Source organism: Patagioenas fasciata, chromosome 3 (assembly GCF_037038585.1).
Source record: "Patagioenas fasciata isolate bPatFas1 chromosome 3, bPatFas1.hap1, whole genome shotgun sequence".
Taxonomy (NCBI): domain Eukaryota; kingdom Metazoa; phylum Chordata; class Aves; order Columbiformes; family Columbidae; genus Patagioenas; species Patagioenas fasciata.
In genome coordinates, this window is record NC_092522.1 from 46,995,237 (window position 1) to 47,012,438 (window position 17,202).

The 17,202-nt window shown below is 42.3% G+C and overlaps 1 protein-coding gene across 8 annotated transcripts in view; it reads left to right on the forward strand.

The window, feature by feature from the left end:
- The first annotated feature begins 12,434 nt into the window (after positions 1–12,434).
- B3GALNT2 (beta-1,3-N-acetylgalactosaminyltransferase 2) overlaps positions 12,435–17,202 on the forward strand; it is a 34,436-nt gene continuing 29,668 nt past the window's right edge. For 6 of the 8 annotated variants that reach the window (XM_071806286.1, XM_065833317.2, XM_065833320.2 and 3 more), the window contains exon 1: positions 12,435–12,649. In XM_071806286.1, the coding sequence (XP_071662387.1) occupies positions 12,547–12,649 (103 nt within the window). In that variant the 5' untranslated portion in view covers positions 12,435–12,546. The remainder of the gene's footprint in view (positions 12,650–17,202) is intronic. The other 2 variants (XM_065833322.2, XM_065833324.2) reach the window with 2 other exon arrangements.

The window sequence follows — 17,202 nt, forward strand, 5'->3', positions numbered from 1 at the left end:
CGTGAGAGAGGTGGCTTTGGACTGGAGTTCTGCTGCTGGCCAGCTCATTCACCACCTCTGTCTAACACAGAACTTCCATGTTAATTTTTTTTTACAATAATATTACAAGAAGAAAATTATATTCCTTGTAACCAATAGGCTTTTGGGATGTCTTTCATTTAAAGGTTGGGTTTTTAATTTGGCAGCTGGAGACGTCAGTAGTCCAGTAGGCACAGTGCTGTTTCACAGTACCTATACTGAAAAACACTCAAATGTCTTGACCAGGTTTTGTCTTGGCTAGGTTTGTCCTTGGTTTCTATTTCAAAGTTTTCAGCTTAAGATTCCCATTCTGAACTTTTAACAGTATTTCTTAATGCATGGTGTGTTCAGCTTTATTCTGAGGGGTAGAGGAATAGGCTTCACTGAGTAGCTATTTTAATGATAGTGAAATAAAAATGGCTTTCTGGAAGTATTTGTTAAAAAGGAGTAACAAAATGCTTAATAAGGTTCTTTAGGGAATCCTTCCTACACTGTACATGATTTGGTAACTGCTCTGATCACCATGGCAACATTTTCATTTGTCCTTCCGCATGTATGGTTTTAACTGGAACAGCAAGGGAGGAGAATACAGGGCATACAGCTTTATTCTCAAAGGCTTTGTGACAACTTGCATTTGTGGTTCATCATTAACATTCCCATCTAAAATAACAAAGTTGACACAGCTTATTACAGTATTGCAAACTGCTTGCTTTCTGTTTCCAGTTAGCCTTAGCATCTGAGTCCTGAGATTGAAGCATTTCACAGTAGTTTTGAGCATCGCTAGTTATGAGAGCTGCATTTACAAAAGTCAAGTATTAATCAGAAGAGGGGAATGTAATTGTTTTGGACTTAAGGTTTTTCTCCAAAATTGTTCTTCAAGTAGTTGTAAAAGTGTTTGACTTCTTATGTTTTCAATAGCTGGTTCCTATGTTTGTGGTTTCTTTCACCCTTTCATAACTTCCATCAGGTAAAAAATTTTGTATCTATTAAGATGTTTTCACGTTTCTACATTTAAAAAAGGAAACAATGTGGAGTACTGTAAATTGCATATTTATTTTAGCAGATGTCTATAATATGAAGAGGTTAAACTGTATAAGCATAAATCCTTAGTGGAGAATGCTTTCTCTAATATCCTTATTTATGAGTTTCTTGAATTATATGTACTACTGGCAAATTACTAATTTGAAGGGGGGGTAGTGGGCACACCTAGAAGAGCAGCAGTTTAAAATAATTGTAACAGCTTGGGATCACATAAGAATACATGACTTTATTAAATAACACCATTCTGAACAGAATGGCATTGTTGGTATGGTTTTTGTTGTTGGATTTTTTCTATGCCAGCTTGATCCATAAATCAACATTTAAAATAATGTCTTTTCCTCTGATCACTCCAAACCATAAAATGTCTATATCACTATTATGTTTTTTGCTACTTTGACCTTTGAGGTTGTTTAGATAATTGATTGCTGAGTTTTATGCTCCAACATCTTGCCTCAAACACTACACAAAAATATAAAGTTCTTGGACACTTTTATAAAAGTAAATACAAAAAAAAAGCCCCTTCCAAAATGTGGCTTTGTCTAACAGTAGCGTTTCCAGTAGGCTGAAGCAATGAATTTTATTCCCACTAACTTGCATGAGAACAAGACCAGGCCTGTTACCATCCTAATGTTGTACTCTTCTCTCTCTCAGTTTTATTTCATATGCCATTAGGCTTGTTGCTTTGTATTTCAGGCCCAGAAAACAATGTGTGCTCCCTGTTAACAGTGTGAGTTGGGGCTGTCATCTTAGGGAATTAGAACTTCAGGACAGAAGTTGGAGTCAAGGAGGTTTTGACATATTATTAATGATCCTTTCTTCGTATCCTAGTGCTTGCTATTGTGATGAAATGAGACTTCCCAATGGTGGATTAATGGCAAATTATATCAGTAGCATTTGTAGGTCTGGCTGTTTTGCATTCCTCAGGTTAATCTCCTTGCTTTACCTTGAATTTAAAATGTTATCATTTCAGTACTAAAAAGTATTTCCCTCTTCTCTGTTATGTACCAAATTCCCCTTCTTTGCTTCCCACACCAAGGATTAAATTAGTAGCAGGGTGCTTGGCTGGTGCTGATAGGCAAGATTTTCAAGCTAGCCTCTCCGAAATTATGGTTGGAGGAAGGGAAAAATTGAGGAAAGTTTAAGTTAAGGTACTCTAGGTCACACCATACATTAAAATAAATACAAACGTTGCTGACAGTGACGAAGGTAAACACAGGAGGTGTTGCCAACTGATTCGGAAGTACATTGTAACAAAGCATTTTTGTAGTAATTTACAATAGGATCAGCTCCTCCAGGAAAAGGAAAGAATAAGAACAACAGTCTGTAAGGGTGCATATTAAATCGTGGAACTTTAACAGAGCATTCATTTATCCAGTTGGATTCTGATATCAAAGGAGTAACCGAAGATGTACTTTGGGACGACCTGATTATATAGTTTTTCTTATCTTTTCATTGTATAGGAGGAAAAACTTGTATACATAGTTCTCCTAGAAAATGTCATCGTTATGGCTCTCCTTTCAGTCTGCATCAGAATCTGTATTTGTTTCTTCAAGGAGACTAAAGAAAACTTGGGGGAGGAGTGGTTCCTAAAAATAGAGGTTTCTTGTACTGAAAACTAATAATACCTGAAGTCCTTAGACTGACTTAAATAGCACCGTAATGTGTGAAAAATAGTGGGCAAAATTACCAGAATAAGTGCTATATAAAATGTTATTGGAACCTGCATAGTTAATCTTTAGGGAGAATGATATTTGGAATAAATACTGTACATTTGCATCTAATTGAATTCAGCTTTCTAGCACTATTAAGTACAGCCATAAATACCAGAACTGGTATGGGATCAACTTTTCTGTCTGTTAGAGGAAGATGTACCTGTCAAGTACATTTACACCACTCACACTTGTGAACAAACAAAACGAGCAGCTTTACCCTAAAATAGGGTCTTTTCTTTCCCAAATTCCTATTACAAGTAGAAATCGCACAGGATCGTGTATTACTGCCACCTACTGATGAAGTGATAAACAGCCGACTGCAAAAGGAAAAAATACCAACATCAGCTAGAAATGAACTCAAAGGAGGATTTTAAATTAATGCACGTACTCTTAGAAATAGAGCGCCAGTGCTTCTGTTTTCATGGTTTGCATTGTGTAAGGTATCGCCTGTCACTCTGGTACTGCTGGGGTGCAGTTCAACATCACGCTGCAGCTCCAGACTTCTCAGTTTTGGGAAAGACAAGAGTCCAAGTGTATGATTTGGTTAAACAGATCAGGTGTCCAGCTAAAAAAACACTTCAAAAGATGTGGAAATCTTTGGATGTATCAGTTGGTATTGCTGTGTACTCCTTTCTTGGATTTCATTTTCCAGTTTCCCATGTGACTCAGATGCCTGTTCCTCATTGCCGCTGTGGCACCACTTGTGCCACCACTAACACTTCTGCCTTCTGCTCCCCTGAGCAGGTGATGTGACTGCATATGGCAGTAAAGGCTGGCTCTGGTGCCAAGGGGCACCAGCGCAGTGAGCTGCTAACAACCTCCCTTGTTTGCCTTGCTCTTTGCAGAACCCTACAACAGCTTCTGTGGGACTGACAGCCACACTACTCCTTCACCGTCAAGCTTTGCTTCTGGCTGCTGAGTTTTTTGTTTCATGGTGCGAGTTTTTTTCCAGTTATTGGAGTCCAGGCCAAATACCTCACCGTGTACCACAGCGTAAGTGTACAGCTAGCACAAAGCTTAGGCCACTGTTCATGCTTAGAATAGCATTTTATGGAAAGTGCACTAAGCAGGGCATGAGGACGTGTTTCAAAAGACCACTTATTCCACAAAATCTGTTTGTTGTGTAGCCTCTCACTATACCATATCCTGCTGCACCTTTGAACTTCAGGCTGCATGCCTGAGCCCTTCATTCTTTCTATAGCATGCTCTGAGGAGATGTGCGATTGTTTTTTTTTATGGAAGGAAGGAATGAGCTAAACTTTGTAGAAAAGAACCATTGTGACTTTTTAAAAACCTTTCAAGTAGCAGTGACTTTAAAGATCTCTTACAGTATAACAGCCTCTCTCTGGCAAGGTGACGCACATGACTTTTGCCTGTAAAATTATAATTAACTTTCTTGTTACGAAGACTTCACTACTGTGGTTCTTGTACTGATTCCTGTCTGAGAGGTTTCCCCCTGGAGAGCACCCAGCTTTTATCCTACTCATCAGAACACAACACACAGATTTCGTATTTATACATGTGCAATTCTGATATAAACATGTTAGTCATATCCTGAAAAGACCAAGTGAAAAAGCTAGAGATGCTAAGATTCTCATGAAAAAAACACCTCAACAGAAACTTTGAAAATATAGAGAATGTTATAGAGAACAGCCTCTCTGAGGTATTTTCTTCCTTTTCAGACATCACATGCATGTTTTGTTCTGGGAGTTTGCTTCAGACTATGGAAAATAACTATAGAGAACAACTATGAAATATCTATTCACGAAAAATTAGAAGGCCATATAAGTGATTTTATTTCTCTACAGTTCTGTCCATACCAGCTAAATAGATACTTGCAACAAGGCTGTGAACGCATTTGAGGATATTTACACAGAATCTGAACAAATGCAAAAAATGCATTAAAAGGTCATTAAAGAGGCTACGTTAAGCACTCATTTAAGAAATGTCAGAGTTAAATTTGCTTATGCATCTTTCAGTTGCCTCTCTCATTTGTATGCACTACAATTCCATATTGCCATTGCAGGAATTTCCCACAAGGCATAGTATAAGCAATGCTCAGTTAATGAGCAGTTACTCAGTACTGTTTTGGTGTCTTTAGTCATTGTGTAGCCCCGGGCCTCATTTACTCACAAGTTCTGCCTTCAATATAGAACTATTGCCTGATGAGCTTCTCTGTGGTGCTCATCATGGTTTGCTTCACAAAGTATCTCCACCGTATCCTGGATGAATGCGAGGGTGGAACTGTTCCCATCTTCCAGTGGGAAGCTGAGGCAGATCCTGAACAGAGCAGGTGAGATTGTCAGTACCTGCCTCTTCAGAGTGGTTAGCTCTTTCAGCAGCTCAAACAATGTTCCCATTTGCTCAAGCTTCAGCTATGAATCCTCAGCTCTACAAACTGGAGTGACTTTTGCAAGTCAAACACCCAGAAACTGAGGGGAAAAAAGCAACATTAGATGTTTAGTTTCATGATTTTCCTGGTATCATACAGAGGCAATGACCCGTAGCCTTGTCACACTATTTCCGTGTCCCACCTCGTTCACCTCATATCTTCTGCAGCAAATGAAGGAGCCATCTGTAGCATACTCAAGCAGAGCACATCCAACCTAAAGCAGGGTAAGCACCATGAGGGGGAAATTGCACCAAGTCAGGTAAGTATTTTTTTTAATTAAATATAGCCTGAATATTATCTATCCAGTCACAGATAATAATGATTTTATAAGTACCATGTGACCAATCCGCTTTATAATCCCCCCATCAGCATAACTCTTTACCATGCACGTGATGAAAAAGCATATTTGCTGTCATAGGTCTCAGCAGAACTTCCTATAAACCTTATGCTCTTTTGTATCCACATCGTGAAATCTTTGTGCCACTTGTTAAAAAAACCTCTATATGAGCTGCAGGTGAAGTAGCCGGCCCCACCAGCTGGCTGTTGCCTGATTATTGCAGATCTCGTGGTGTTCACATCTCTGCAAGACACTACCCTTTTTGGTCTCTGGGAGGTGCCTGTCAAGATACAGCTGCTACAATACAGATGGTTTGGAGTCCATTTCTATTTTTGATTGTCATGAGCATGGCAAGAAGTCAACTAGTACTGCGAAATTTATTATTGCTGTATTGGTTTGGACAACTGTGATATCCTGCAAGACAATTTTGTATGGTATTATTATTATCAACTCTTGTGCAGGTTAGGCTGGGTCTCATTAAAAAAAAAAAAAAAAAACCAAACCAACTGAACAACACCTTCTTCCCAGAAGATGACAAAGATACTCCAAGTTACCCCTCTCTAGAATAAGGGATGGTGACTTGATCATCCAACTGGACACTCAAGTGACTGTTCTGTGAGGGAACATGAGACTTGAAGCTTCACCTTTCTGTAAAGAAAAATGATTTGAGGCAAGTTAGGTTATCTTTGTCTCAATACGATGTCAGAGCTGTTTTCGCTGCTAGGTTCTTGCAATGCCAGTGAAAGGATATTCTTGGACCTCAGATAAGTCAGTCTAAACTGTGGCTTCTGCCACAAATGAGAGCCATGTGCCAAAACTGTTAAAACTTCTGCACAGAAAACATGAGGGAAGAAGAGCAAGTTACAACATTATTTTGCTGACCTAATTCAGCAAAACTTAAAGCCACTGCTCCAAACAGACATGAGGATGCAAAAGCTTTATTTAAAAAATAATAATAAAAAAAAGTCAGCAAAATAATAGACAAATAATTTTAGACAAAACAAGAACTTTTTTCCTAATGTTCTTAACTTCCTTAACTGGAAGTTAATTTGGAAAAAAAAAAACTGGAAAAATTATGGAGAAGATTATACTGGGTACTATGGAAAGGCATTTAAAGAACAATGTGATAATCAGGCACAGTCAACATGAGTTCACAAAAGGAAAGTCCTAACTACCTAATTGTATACCCTTCTGTGGTGCAGTTACCTGTCTAGAGAGTGAAGCAAAGGTGGTGCATGTAGTTTTTCTGGATTTTAGTAAGGCTTTCGATACTGTCCCTCACAGCATCCTTCTGGTCTAACTATGGGATGAGCGAGTTCGTGGTGTGCTGGGAGAAGAACTGGCTGAAGGGCAGATCTCAAAGGGTTGTAGTGAATGTGGCTACATCTGGTTGGTGACTGGTCGCCAGCTCTGTTCCTCAGGGCTCAATTCTAGGGCCAGTTCTGTTCAATAGGTTTATCAACAATCTAGATGCGGGAGTTGAATGCACCATTAGCAAATTTGCTAAGGATACCAAACTGGGAGGTGCTGATGGCTCTTGAGGGACAGGAGGCCTTGCAGAGGAATCTAGATAGATTGAAACATTGGTCTATAATTAATGGGATAAAATTTAACAAGTCCAAATGCCGGATTCTGCACTTGGGACAGAGTAACACTGGGCACAAGTACAGATGGGGAGAGGAGTGACTGGAGAGCAGCCCTGCAGCGGGGATCTGGGGGTGCTGGTCAACAGCAGCTCAACGTGAGCCACCAGTGGGACCTGGCAGCCCAGAGAGAAAACCACATCTTGGGGGACCAAACACAGCACGACCAGCCGGTCAAAACAGGTGGCTGTCCTGCTGTATTCAGTGTTGGTGCGGCCTCACCTTGAGCCCTGTGTGCAGTTCTGGGGCCCACAGTTCAAGAAGGATGTGAAGGTCCTTGAGTGCATCCAGGGGAGGGCAACAAAGCTGGTGAAAGGGCTGGAAGGAATGTCCTGTGAGGAATGGCTGAGGACTTTGGGCTTGTCTGGTTTGTCAAAAAGGAGGCTGAGGGCTGATCTCATTGCTCTCTACAGCTTCCTGAGGAGTGGATATGGAGAGGTAGGTGCTGAGCTCTTCTCCCTGGTACCCAGTGACGGGACATATGGGAATAGTTCAAAGCTGCACCAGGGGAGGTTTAGACTGGACATTACAAAGCATTTATTTACTGAGGGGGTGGTCAAACACTGGAAAACCTTCCTAGAGAAGTGGTGGATGCCCCAAGCCTGTCAGGGTTGAAGGGGCTTTTGGACAACGCCCTTAACAAAGCACTTTATCTTGGTCAGCCCTGAAGTGGTCAGACAGTTGGACTAGATGATTGTGTGTCTCTTCCAACTACAAATTTCTTTTCTATTCTATTCTATTCTATTCTATTCTATTCTATTCTATTCTATTCTATTCTATTCTATTCTATTCTATTCTATTCTATTCTATTCTATTCTATTCTATTCTATTCTATTCTATTCTATTCTAAACTTTTCAAAAATTATTAAGTTATTTTAGCTGGAACTTACCAAATGTTGCAGTGTGAAACTGGTCATTGTCACTGCAACCCTCAGCCTAAAGCACTACAGTGTGGAATAGCTTCAAGAGAGACCATTCTTCAACTGGGAACCACTGAGCAGCTTTAACAAAAAGAAAAAAAAATCAGTGCAACTTATGACACCCCATAGTTCTCTAGGTTCAGAGCTTCTTACAGATCTCAGCTTCAAGCTATTTTATGATCAACTGGTATGAAAGGGTTGCAAGATTAAGTTCTGTTGCAACCATGCCCTGAAGCATTTAACCACTATGATGGAAAGAGTCAAATCAATGTGTTTTCTCTAAAGGAAATACTTGCTCCTCGACCTTTTTAGTTCCTTGAATCTCTTAATAAAGGAGAAAGTAGAGTAGAATTGGTAGTCATAGCGTATCTGGATTTTTTTCAATGACTAGTGAGTCTCCCTTAAGAGACCATTAAGGAAGATAGCCGTGGGCAAAATCTTGTTAGATTCTTGCCTCCATTCAGTGTATAATACAAATGAGCTGCATGCTGCCCAAAAGCTTTCTAATAGCATCTCCCTTAGAGCTGGCTGGTCACATACCATTGACTTTGCTGCTGCTAATGATAGGAGCTGACAGGCCCGTCAGCAAGACAGCCTGTTTTCCAGAGATCAGTTTTCACAGGATTCCTTTGTCTGTCCTCAGGAGACCCCAGTGACACTGACAGCATTAATAGCCTAAGCCGAGGAGTCTGGGAACTCCTCTGCATCTCCACTTCATTAGGATAGGAAGATGGAAAGGGGAGGCAGAGAGACATCTCTTCCATTTGGGAAAATAAACAAAATCTATTTGTTCTAAAGATCCTAAGGAAGGTAGGGAAAGGATTGCTAATACCTCAATACAGACAGTGAGTCTGTTTATGTTATGAACACTGGAAAAATTAAAAAAAAAAAGACTACACACTCTTGGGATGCAAATTTACAACCCTTTACATTCTAATAAAACCCTTCATACCCTGATCTGTAATCCCTTTTAATATTTTTTCTTTAAATAACTGAAGGTGCAATGATTTTGTGGAATGTAATATATCAGTATTACGGCGAAGTATGGAGAAAGTTAAGCTTAAGATGCTTAAGTGGTACTTCCCATGTTGTGCGTGACACTGAAAATGTGCACCTGTGTGAAAAATTGTGAGATGATCAGACCCAATCATTAACCCAGTTTTCAGAAGTTCTCATTAGCAAAGCAGTTTCAGTTTGCATTCTTGAGGGCTTTTATGAGGACTAGTATTTTGGGGAAGCAAGCTGATAGCACAGTCTCTAAACATGGATTTGGGGTACCGAATTTGAGGTGTACTTTTAGAAAAGTCTTGGCCTGTATAACCACAAGATTTTTCCAGAGAAAAACTTAAACTTTCTTAAACTTAAGAAAGTTAAGAAAGTTAATCCTCAAAACACAGACTCTCACCAGTCCTTCCTCTGCTTTCACATGGAGGGCACACAAATCAATAAAACACACAACTCCCTAGGGATGAACTCTGCTAAAACACACACAGCTCTGCCTTGCTTCTTGCTCCTCTCATCTGCTGCTAGTGTCCTAAGAAGTTCACAGTCACTCACTCGGGGCAATGAGTAGGTGAAGAGACATTAAAGAACTGAATGCTAATGGACTGGCTAGCTGTGGTACAGGACTACAGCTCTGGTATCCATCATGTCTTCTCTGCGTCAGGCAGGGGATCTTATCCAGAGACATTACACAAATTTAACAGAAGCATCTTAATTTTGCAAGCAGCCTAAGGGGCTAAAATTTCTCTCTTCTTTCTCCAGCTCTTGTGCCCAACATGTTGTGCCTGTACTGTACTTTGTGTGTCAGAGGTGCTACCTGAGTCTGTAATATCGGAAGAGTAAATCTGCTCAGAGAGCACAGAATAAAAATGGTGTATTTTTGAATTATACATAGAATCAGCATAACCCAACTAATTCTGTCTTCTAGAAAAATAATTTGACATTACCTAGAAGTTATATTTCAGATCCATTTATCTTTTCATAGTATGTATAACTATGATTCTTAAATCTCTGGAAAAATTTCATTGTTATACAGGCCAAGATTTTTCAGAAAGTGCACCTAAAATTCGGTACCCCAAATCCATGTTTAGAAACCGTGATATCAGCTTGCTTCCCCAAAATACTAGTCCTCATAAAAGCCCTCAAGAATGCAAACTGAAACTGCTTTGCTAATGAGAACTTCTGAAAACTGGGTTAATGGTTGGGTCTGATCATCTCACAATTTTTCACACAGGTGCACATTTTCAGTGTCATCCACAACATGGGAAGTACCACTGCTTGCATCTTCTACACATGATGAAACTGGGAGGCTGAGATACATCTTTGGCTTTAAAATCTTGCAGAGAATTTGATAGAAAATGGAGTAGGAAAATCCAGTCCTCTACAACTAAACTGTATTTTTAATAATTTCTTGCATGAGTAACCAAAAATGCATATATATTATCCTTTTGACCAGCACACCCTGTTTCTGTAATATGGAGAAACAGATTTCTCCTGGTTTGTACATTATGTAGTCCTTTACCCTTGAGCATGATAGGTAATACCATACAGAAAGCAAGATATTAAGGAGTTGTGTCCTCTATTTTGTCTGCAAGGAAATAATCACTCCCAGACATGTTTATAGGATTGATCCCCATGAGTTCATGTGGCCCTGGGGTAAGGCTCAGGGAGAGAACCTAATGTACTGACCACAAGGAATACAGGCAAATATAGAGTAATATTAGCAGTTGGACCGGTTTCATTTCTGCAGCTGAACCTGCTGAAAGGCAAGTCAAATGTAAATAGTGATTAATAACAATAGCGTTTTTTGTGTAAATGCTTTACCTAGTACTATTATTTGCTGACAAGTACAGACTCAATTGCATATTAAATATGTGTAAGTATGCAAACAAACTAAAATTGATGTTTTTCCAACACATTTTCCTTTTGTTGTTTAAAGCCAGTATATGAAGGTTAAAGTCATCAGTTTTCCTTCTAATATCTCACTCCAGGTGATGAAAAATGAATTTTAATAAAGCTGTTTGAAAGGACTTCAAGGATTTTCCGATAACTTTTCACAACTTGGGAAATTAAAAAACCCCAGATTTTAGTATTTTTTTTAAATAAAAACTCAATCCTTTATTTTAGTTATATTTCATATGTATCAGGTTCTATTACTAAATTATGTGTTTCTGATAGAATAGCATCAGCAAGTGTTCATTTAAGCCTTACAGTTATTACACAAACTTCTGGTTTATACATTAAATTCTGAGAAACCTCAATTTATTTATCCACACCACCTTTTTTTTTTTTTTTTATTTTCCCCAGATAAATTCGCCCTCCAGGAGTCTAGGAAACAATTGTGGTTTTTTATCTGTAAAGGCAAGTAACTTCTCAAGGTGCTGATAATCTTATGCTCTCCTCTGTCCAATCCTACGTAAACCGCTTTAGTGTTCTGCAGATGATTGCCCTTTCAGCGGGTCAGTCTGTAGCCACCCCGCTTCTCAAAGCTTTCGCTGTAGGTAAGATGCAAAGCTGAGCTTGGATTATTAATATCTGACAATGTACTTCTGCAAGAACAAGAATGCTACTGCCAGTTCTTGACTGTGATCCAGTTGCAGCTAAGGACACTTTGACTGTCTAAAATCTCCCCTGGAATTTCAGTCAGATAACATGTTCCTTGCTGGAATAAAATACTCCAGAAGCAGCTTGTCATGCTGTTCCAGTTCTTTGCCAAAGCGAAGCACCCTCTCCCCTCTGTTGGCTTGGTAAAAATTGTTCTGGAATGATATTTTGCTACTATGCGATGACTTTTTTAAAGGGGCATTCAGCAGATAACCGTATTTTTGCACAAACACAGATTACCGGGGGACGGTTTCTCCCGTGGCTGGTGCCCGGCACAGCTCCACGCTGCAGCCCCAGCCCCGGCCGGGCCGCGCTGCGCGGCGGCGGGACCGGCGAGCACGGCCGGAGCGGCGGGAGGCGATGCCAGCGCCGGGGCCCCAGGCCAGCCCCGCCGGTCACAGAAGCCCGGTGGCTCCCAAGAGGGCAGCAGTTCGTTAGGACAACGTGCTGCTACAGCCCCCGAGGACTCTCCCCCAACATCTGCTCTCCCCTGCCATGTAAAACGCGAGGTAAAGCCGCACTTCCTCGGCCTTCCCCCGCGAGGAAGGGCTCCCGCTGGGCTCCCCCAGCCAAGCAGCTCCCACCGCCGCCCCGCAGTTCGCGGGAGAGTCGGCCCGGCTCGCCTCAGCCTCCCGGGGCCACGCCGCCCCGCGGCATTGTGGGGGCTGTAGGCGGCCGCCACCACCGCCCGCGCCGCCGCTGCCCGCCGGGGCTGGGGCGGGACTGCAGCTCCCGGCGGCCGCGGGGCAGCGGGGCCCGGCCCGGCCGAGCGGCGGCGGCGCGGGGAGGAGCCGCGGGCGGCCGAGTCGGCCCGTCGCCCCGGCGCCGCTGGAAGAGGCCGGCGCGGAGGGGAAGGGGCTGGCTGCGGCGGCGGCCAATGCGAAACTGGCTGGTGTTGCTGTGCCCGTGTGCGGTCGGGGTCGCGTTGCACCTCTGGCTGCTGCTCGGCTGCTCCGGCGGCCCCGGGAGGTACCCGGCAGGTAGGGCAGGAGCGGGTGGTGGGGCTGCCCGGGATACAGGCACCGCGGCTGGGCAGGGCTCCCCCAGGAGCCTGGTGAGGAGGGGTCGGGGCCGCGAAGAAGGGCGCCTGTGGGGCTGGGAAGGGGGCGCCTCAGGGTTCTGGGGCAGTTAACGGGGCCGGGGGGCGAGGAACAGCTCGGCGGCGGCCCCGGAGAGCGGGAAAAGGGTGTGGGGGGGGGGACTGTGGCCGTTAAACGGTCGGGGCCGTTCCCCCCCGCCGCGTTACGCCGCGGTGGTGCCGGCGGCTCCGGCGTTTCTGTGGCGATGGGCAGCGCTCCGGCGGGTCTGCCGGGCGGGAAGAGGGGGTCACCCCGCCGGGGAAAGCGCCCGGAGTGCCTGCGTGACGACTCGTTACGTCGAGCTGGCGTCTGCGATTTAAACCGGAGGTAGCGGCCGCGGTATGTGGTTGTCAAGGGTGCGTCGCACGTTTCCGTGGGGCAGCAGCCCCTTCTGAGCGCCTCCTGCCCCGCTGGTGCCCACCCGTGCCCACCGAGGGGGAACACTCAGCCATGGGGAAGACATTCCCACCAGTTTCGCTTGCGGCATGTCGTTCCCAGCCCTAGGAATAGCTCCTCGCATTGTGCCGTGTTTGCCTTAGCGGTCTGTAAAACCCCTGTGGTGCAAAAAGCTATTAATAGGATCGGGTATGATCCAACACAAGTGAAATCAGACTGCTAAGGACTCAACATTGTGCTCTTCATAAAATGAATAAGTTTTTAGGCTGTGAGTCTGCACACCTGGTAGAAGCAGGCATCCACTGGAATATAAACTTTTGCCAGCTACCCATTTGTGCTGTTTGAGAACGTTAAGAAGCACTCTACAGGACATGTGAAAATACTATAAGGAAAAAATGGTGGTTTTTTCACTTGAAGTCTACTTAGAACTCTGTGTAGCAACCCATTAGCTTGTTCACTGACAGTGCCATGCATTGCGACCGGTGCTTGTTCCCTGTGCAGAGTGTAGGCAGCTGTGAGGAAGAAGAATGCTGCTTTCCCGTGGCGACTAATGATGCAGATGTGAACGGAGCAAGGTCAGTGTATTTGGGTAGTTTGAAGGCGGTGGGGTTGTACGGGTCTCCACTGTGTCTGTATTGTGGCCATTGCATGTCAAATGAGCGGTGGTCACACTTGAATTATAAAAGAACCAGAGTTCTAATTGTTAGCCTGAATGCATTTGAATTGTCTGGTTGGTTTGTTCCTTGTCTTTGAGGGTGCTGCTTTTGTAATTTCAGTGCATTAATTTGGAATTGGAGGTGACAATGTGGAATCTCATGATGACCTCTCCTGCAGAAATGTGTTTTCCACTAACAAACATTTCTAAAGAAATCCAGAAGTTTCTCAGTTGGGGAGGAAGGGTAGAAGCTTTGCTCTACAGAGATTCACTATCACAAGCAGTTATTCCTGGAGTTTGTGTTTGTTACTGTGAAACTATGTTGCATTGGATAACGTTAGAATAACTAGGATTAATAATGAAAAGAGAACTTCCATCATCTCTAGGGAAATGTTCCATACCGTACATGTGCTGTCTTTTTGTAGGTTTGACCCTTGTCTGATAACTTAAGGAAGACTCTACGTCTTAGCCATTAAAGTACTGTGAAATGTACAAGCTGTAGGTGTGGCTGCCTTGGCAGGTGAAAGAAGGATGCACTAAGGGACCTCTTTTATCTCTGATGTCTTCTGTGTTATATTTTTTTATTATTCCGTGTGGTTTAGGAACATTAATGAATTTGTATACAAGAGTAAAAAATGTCCCTATTAATTAAAACACTTATTGAATATGAAACTATTTAAGAAGATCCTGTACTGCCTGATAAAGACAGTCTTATTTCATTTGATTATCGAGGTTTGTGCATTTTTTTCTCGTTTACTGCTCCAGCTGCTCTTTATTACGTACTACCTGGAATCACTGGTATGAATAAAAATTAAATATGATCATGGGACAGTGTTTTACAATAGCCGTGACATAAAAACGCATTATTTGTGTGTTACTTGGTATTTCTGTGTAGTGTCTTTGTGTCTCAACATTTGCAAAATTAGCTACTGGTGGAGGTCAAGAACAGCAGTTCTGGTTTTTGAGTAGTTTAATTCTCCCCTCAATAGTCATAACACACACGCAAACCAGTGGAGATTTGTTAAAAAGATGAAAACCTCGTTTAGTGATTAGTTAGCTTGACTCACTAACAGAAGACTGGAATAGACATTTCTGGCCATCAATTCTGCTTACTTTTTCTAATAAGCAGCTCTTGATCTCTGTTGTAAAATGACAGCTGGGCAGCCTACGTTTATTTAGCCGAAGGCTGGGGTGGCTTTTTGTTTGTTTACTTGGGTTCCTAGCAGTCTTAGGGAGAAGTTGTTCCAGAAGCTTGCTGTCCTGATTAGAAATGGTTCCTCATTTCTGGCCTAAACTTACTTGCATCTTTATGCCCTTGTGTTCTAAAGTCTTTCAGTAAAAAGGATCTTTTTCCTCCTTCAAGTACACCTCCATCATGTAACCATAGAGATAAAAGGTATCTGTTTTAAACCTTTGTTTTCTTAAGCTGAGCAATTCAAGTACTTCTAACTTCTACTGGCAAAATAGGCCTTCCATTTCTGAAAGTATTTCTGTTGTCTATAGGTCAGGTGATTTAAAATGTGAACAGTGTTCCAGTCTTCACTTGTTCCACCTATTTCTGTTCCTCTATTGCAGGGGTGTCAAGCTCATTTTCACTGGGGCCCACATCAACCTTGTGGTTGCCTTCAAAGGACCAAATCTAATTTTAGGACTGTATAAATGTAGGAGCAGTTACATTCATACGGTCCTAAAATTAGATTTGGCCCTTTGAAGGCAACCACAAGATTGATGTGGGCCCCAGTGAAAATGAGCTTGACACCCCTGCTCTATTAGATATACTTCCTTTAATAACACCTTCTTCTCAACTGCCCTACGTGAAAGGCCTGTGGTCTGCCTGCATGCTTTGGCCCTCAGTTGTGTTTCTCCCTGTGCTTTATTCCAGTTCTCGCTGTGTTCATGATCACTTTCACCTTGGTGCCACAGAAGATGGAGTACACTACTTGTAGGCGGTAATCGTTAATTGGAAAAAAATAAATATGATTGGTTCTGAGACCAAAGGCACTGGCCTTTGCTTCAGTGTCCTGACTTTAGTGGCTCCCTTCTTTCTTTTTGTTGGAACTGTAATTCATACTTCTGAGCAAGATTTGTGCAAGAATGTACTTTTAGGTTTAATTGGAGTCCTTGTTGAGCTAGTTACAAACAAGTGCTGTCCAAAGGAAGTTTGTGAGTAGGAAGCTGTAGTTATTTTTTGTAAAAAAATCTGAGATAAATGCTAATTATAAAATGACCTCAGAAACTTGAGAAAGAACAGACAGACCTGCTTTTAGCACTCCAGGTGGATTCATTGCTAATTCTGTGTTTTAATTGATGGCACAAGTCTTATTGAGTGGGAAATTACTCATGGTAGGGCTTCGGTTACAGTGCCTAATCAGAAAGCCCCACACATTTGATGTAACACGCTACTTCTTTGCTGATGCTAATGTCCTTTAAGACATGATTCCTGTTACGTTTCTGGGGGAGTGTGGCAGCTAAAAATTGGCCCTTTTGGTTTTGTTAGAGTCAGTCTTTTACTAGTGAATAATTATGCAACAGATTTAAGAACACCATTTTCTAGAAACTGCTTGTATGCCATCTGTTGTCCTGCGGTTCAGCACGTACTTCTTCAGGCACTGGCCTAATGGAACTGCATGCACATCGGTTAGGCTGGCATTTAGTGATCTGCTTTGCAGAATTGTGGCTGTTCCCCTTCGCAGACTAGCCTGTGTACGTGACAGGTGAGAGAGAAGGAGGGGGAGCTTAACCTGCTTTTGGCTTTTCAGCCCTGAAATAACAAAATGTAGGAACAACCTCTGAGGTTATGAGTGATGTTATATTCTTTAAGGAGAAATTCTGCTCAGACATGATACTTTATTATTAATGATGTTTAGAGCACCATCATCCCACCAGTATTACAACTGTCACTTTGCAACTCAGAAGGACCCTGCTGTCTTATTTCTTGAAGGGAATGCTGTTGATGGAAAAGAAAAAAAAATCTCCCTAGAGAGGTTTTCCTCTTTGAATCTGTAAAGCTTGTTTAAAAGCTTGCCTAAAGGCTTGTCTGTCTCAAGGAGTGCTGTGATCCTTCAGAAACTAGGGGTATACATCTTGGGGATTTTTAGTTCTGGTTTAAAGTAGGTACTGCAGGGGGGTCGTGTAGCTCTTCTTGCAGAGAAACCTGTAATGCAGATGAGCTACAGCAGATTACTTTAAGTGAAGAGGATTAGAGAGGGGGAAAGAGCTGCTTTTGCCCTTTGGTTTGTTCTTTTTTCTGTGTGTGTCAGCATTCTGTGAATACAAACCTTCTTTATATGCAGTTAATTCCTTCCCCCGTGTTTGTTTGGATCTTTCACAAAGCATCACAGAAGAAAGAGGAAGGCATTTAAAAGCAGGAATATGGTTACAAAGTCACAAGAATAGGCAGAGA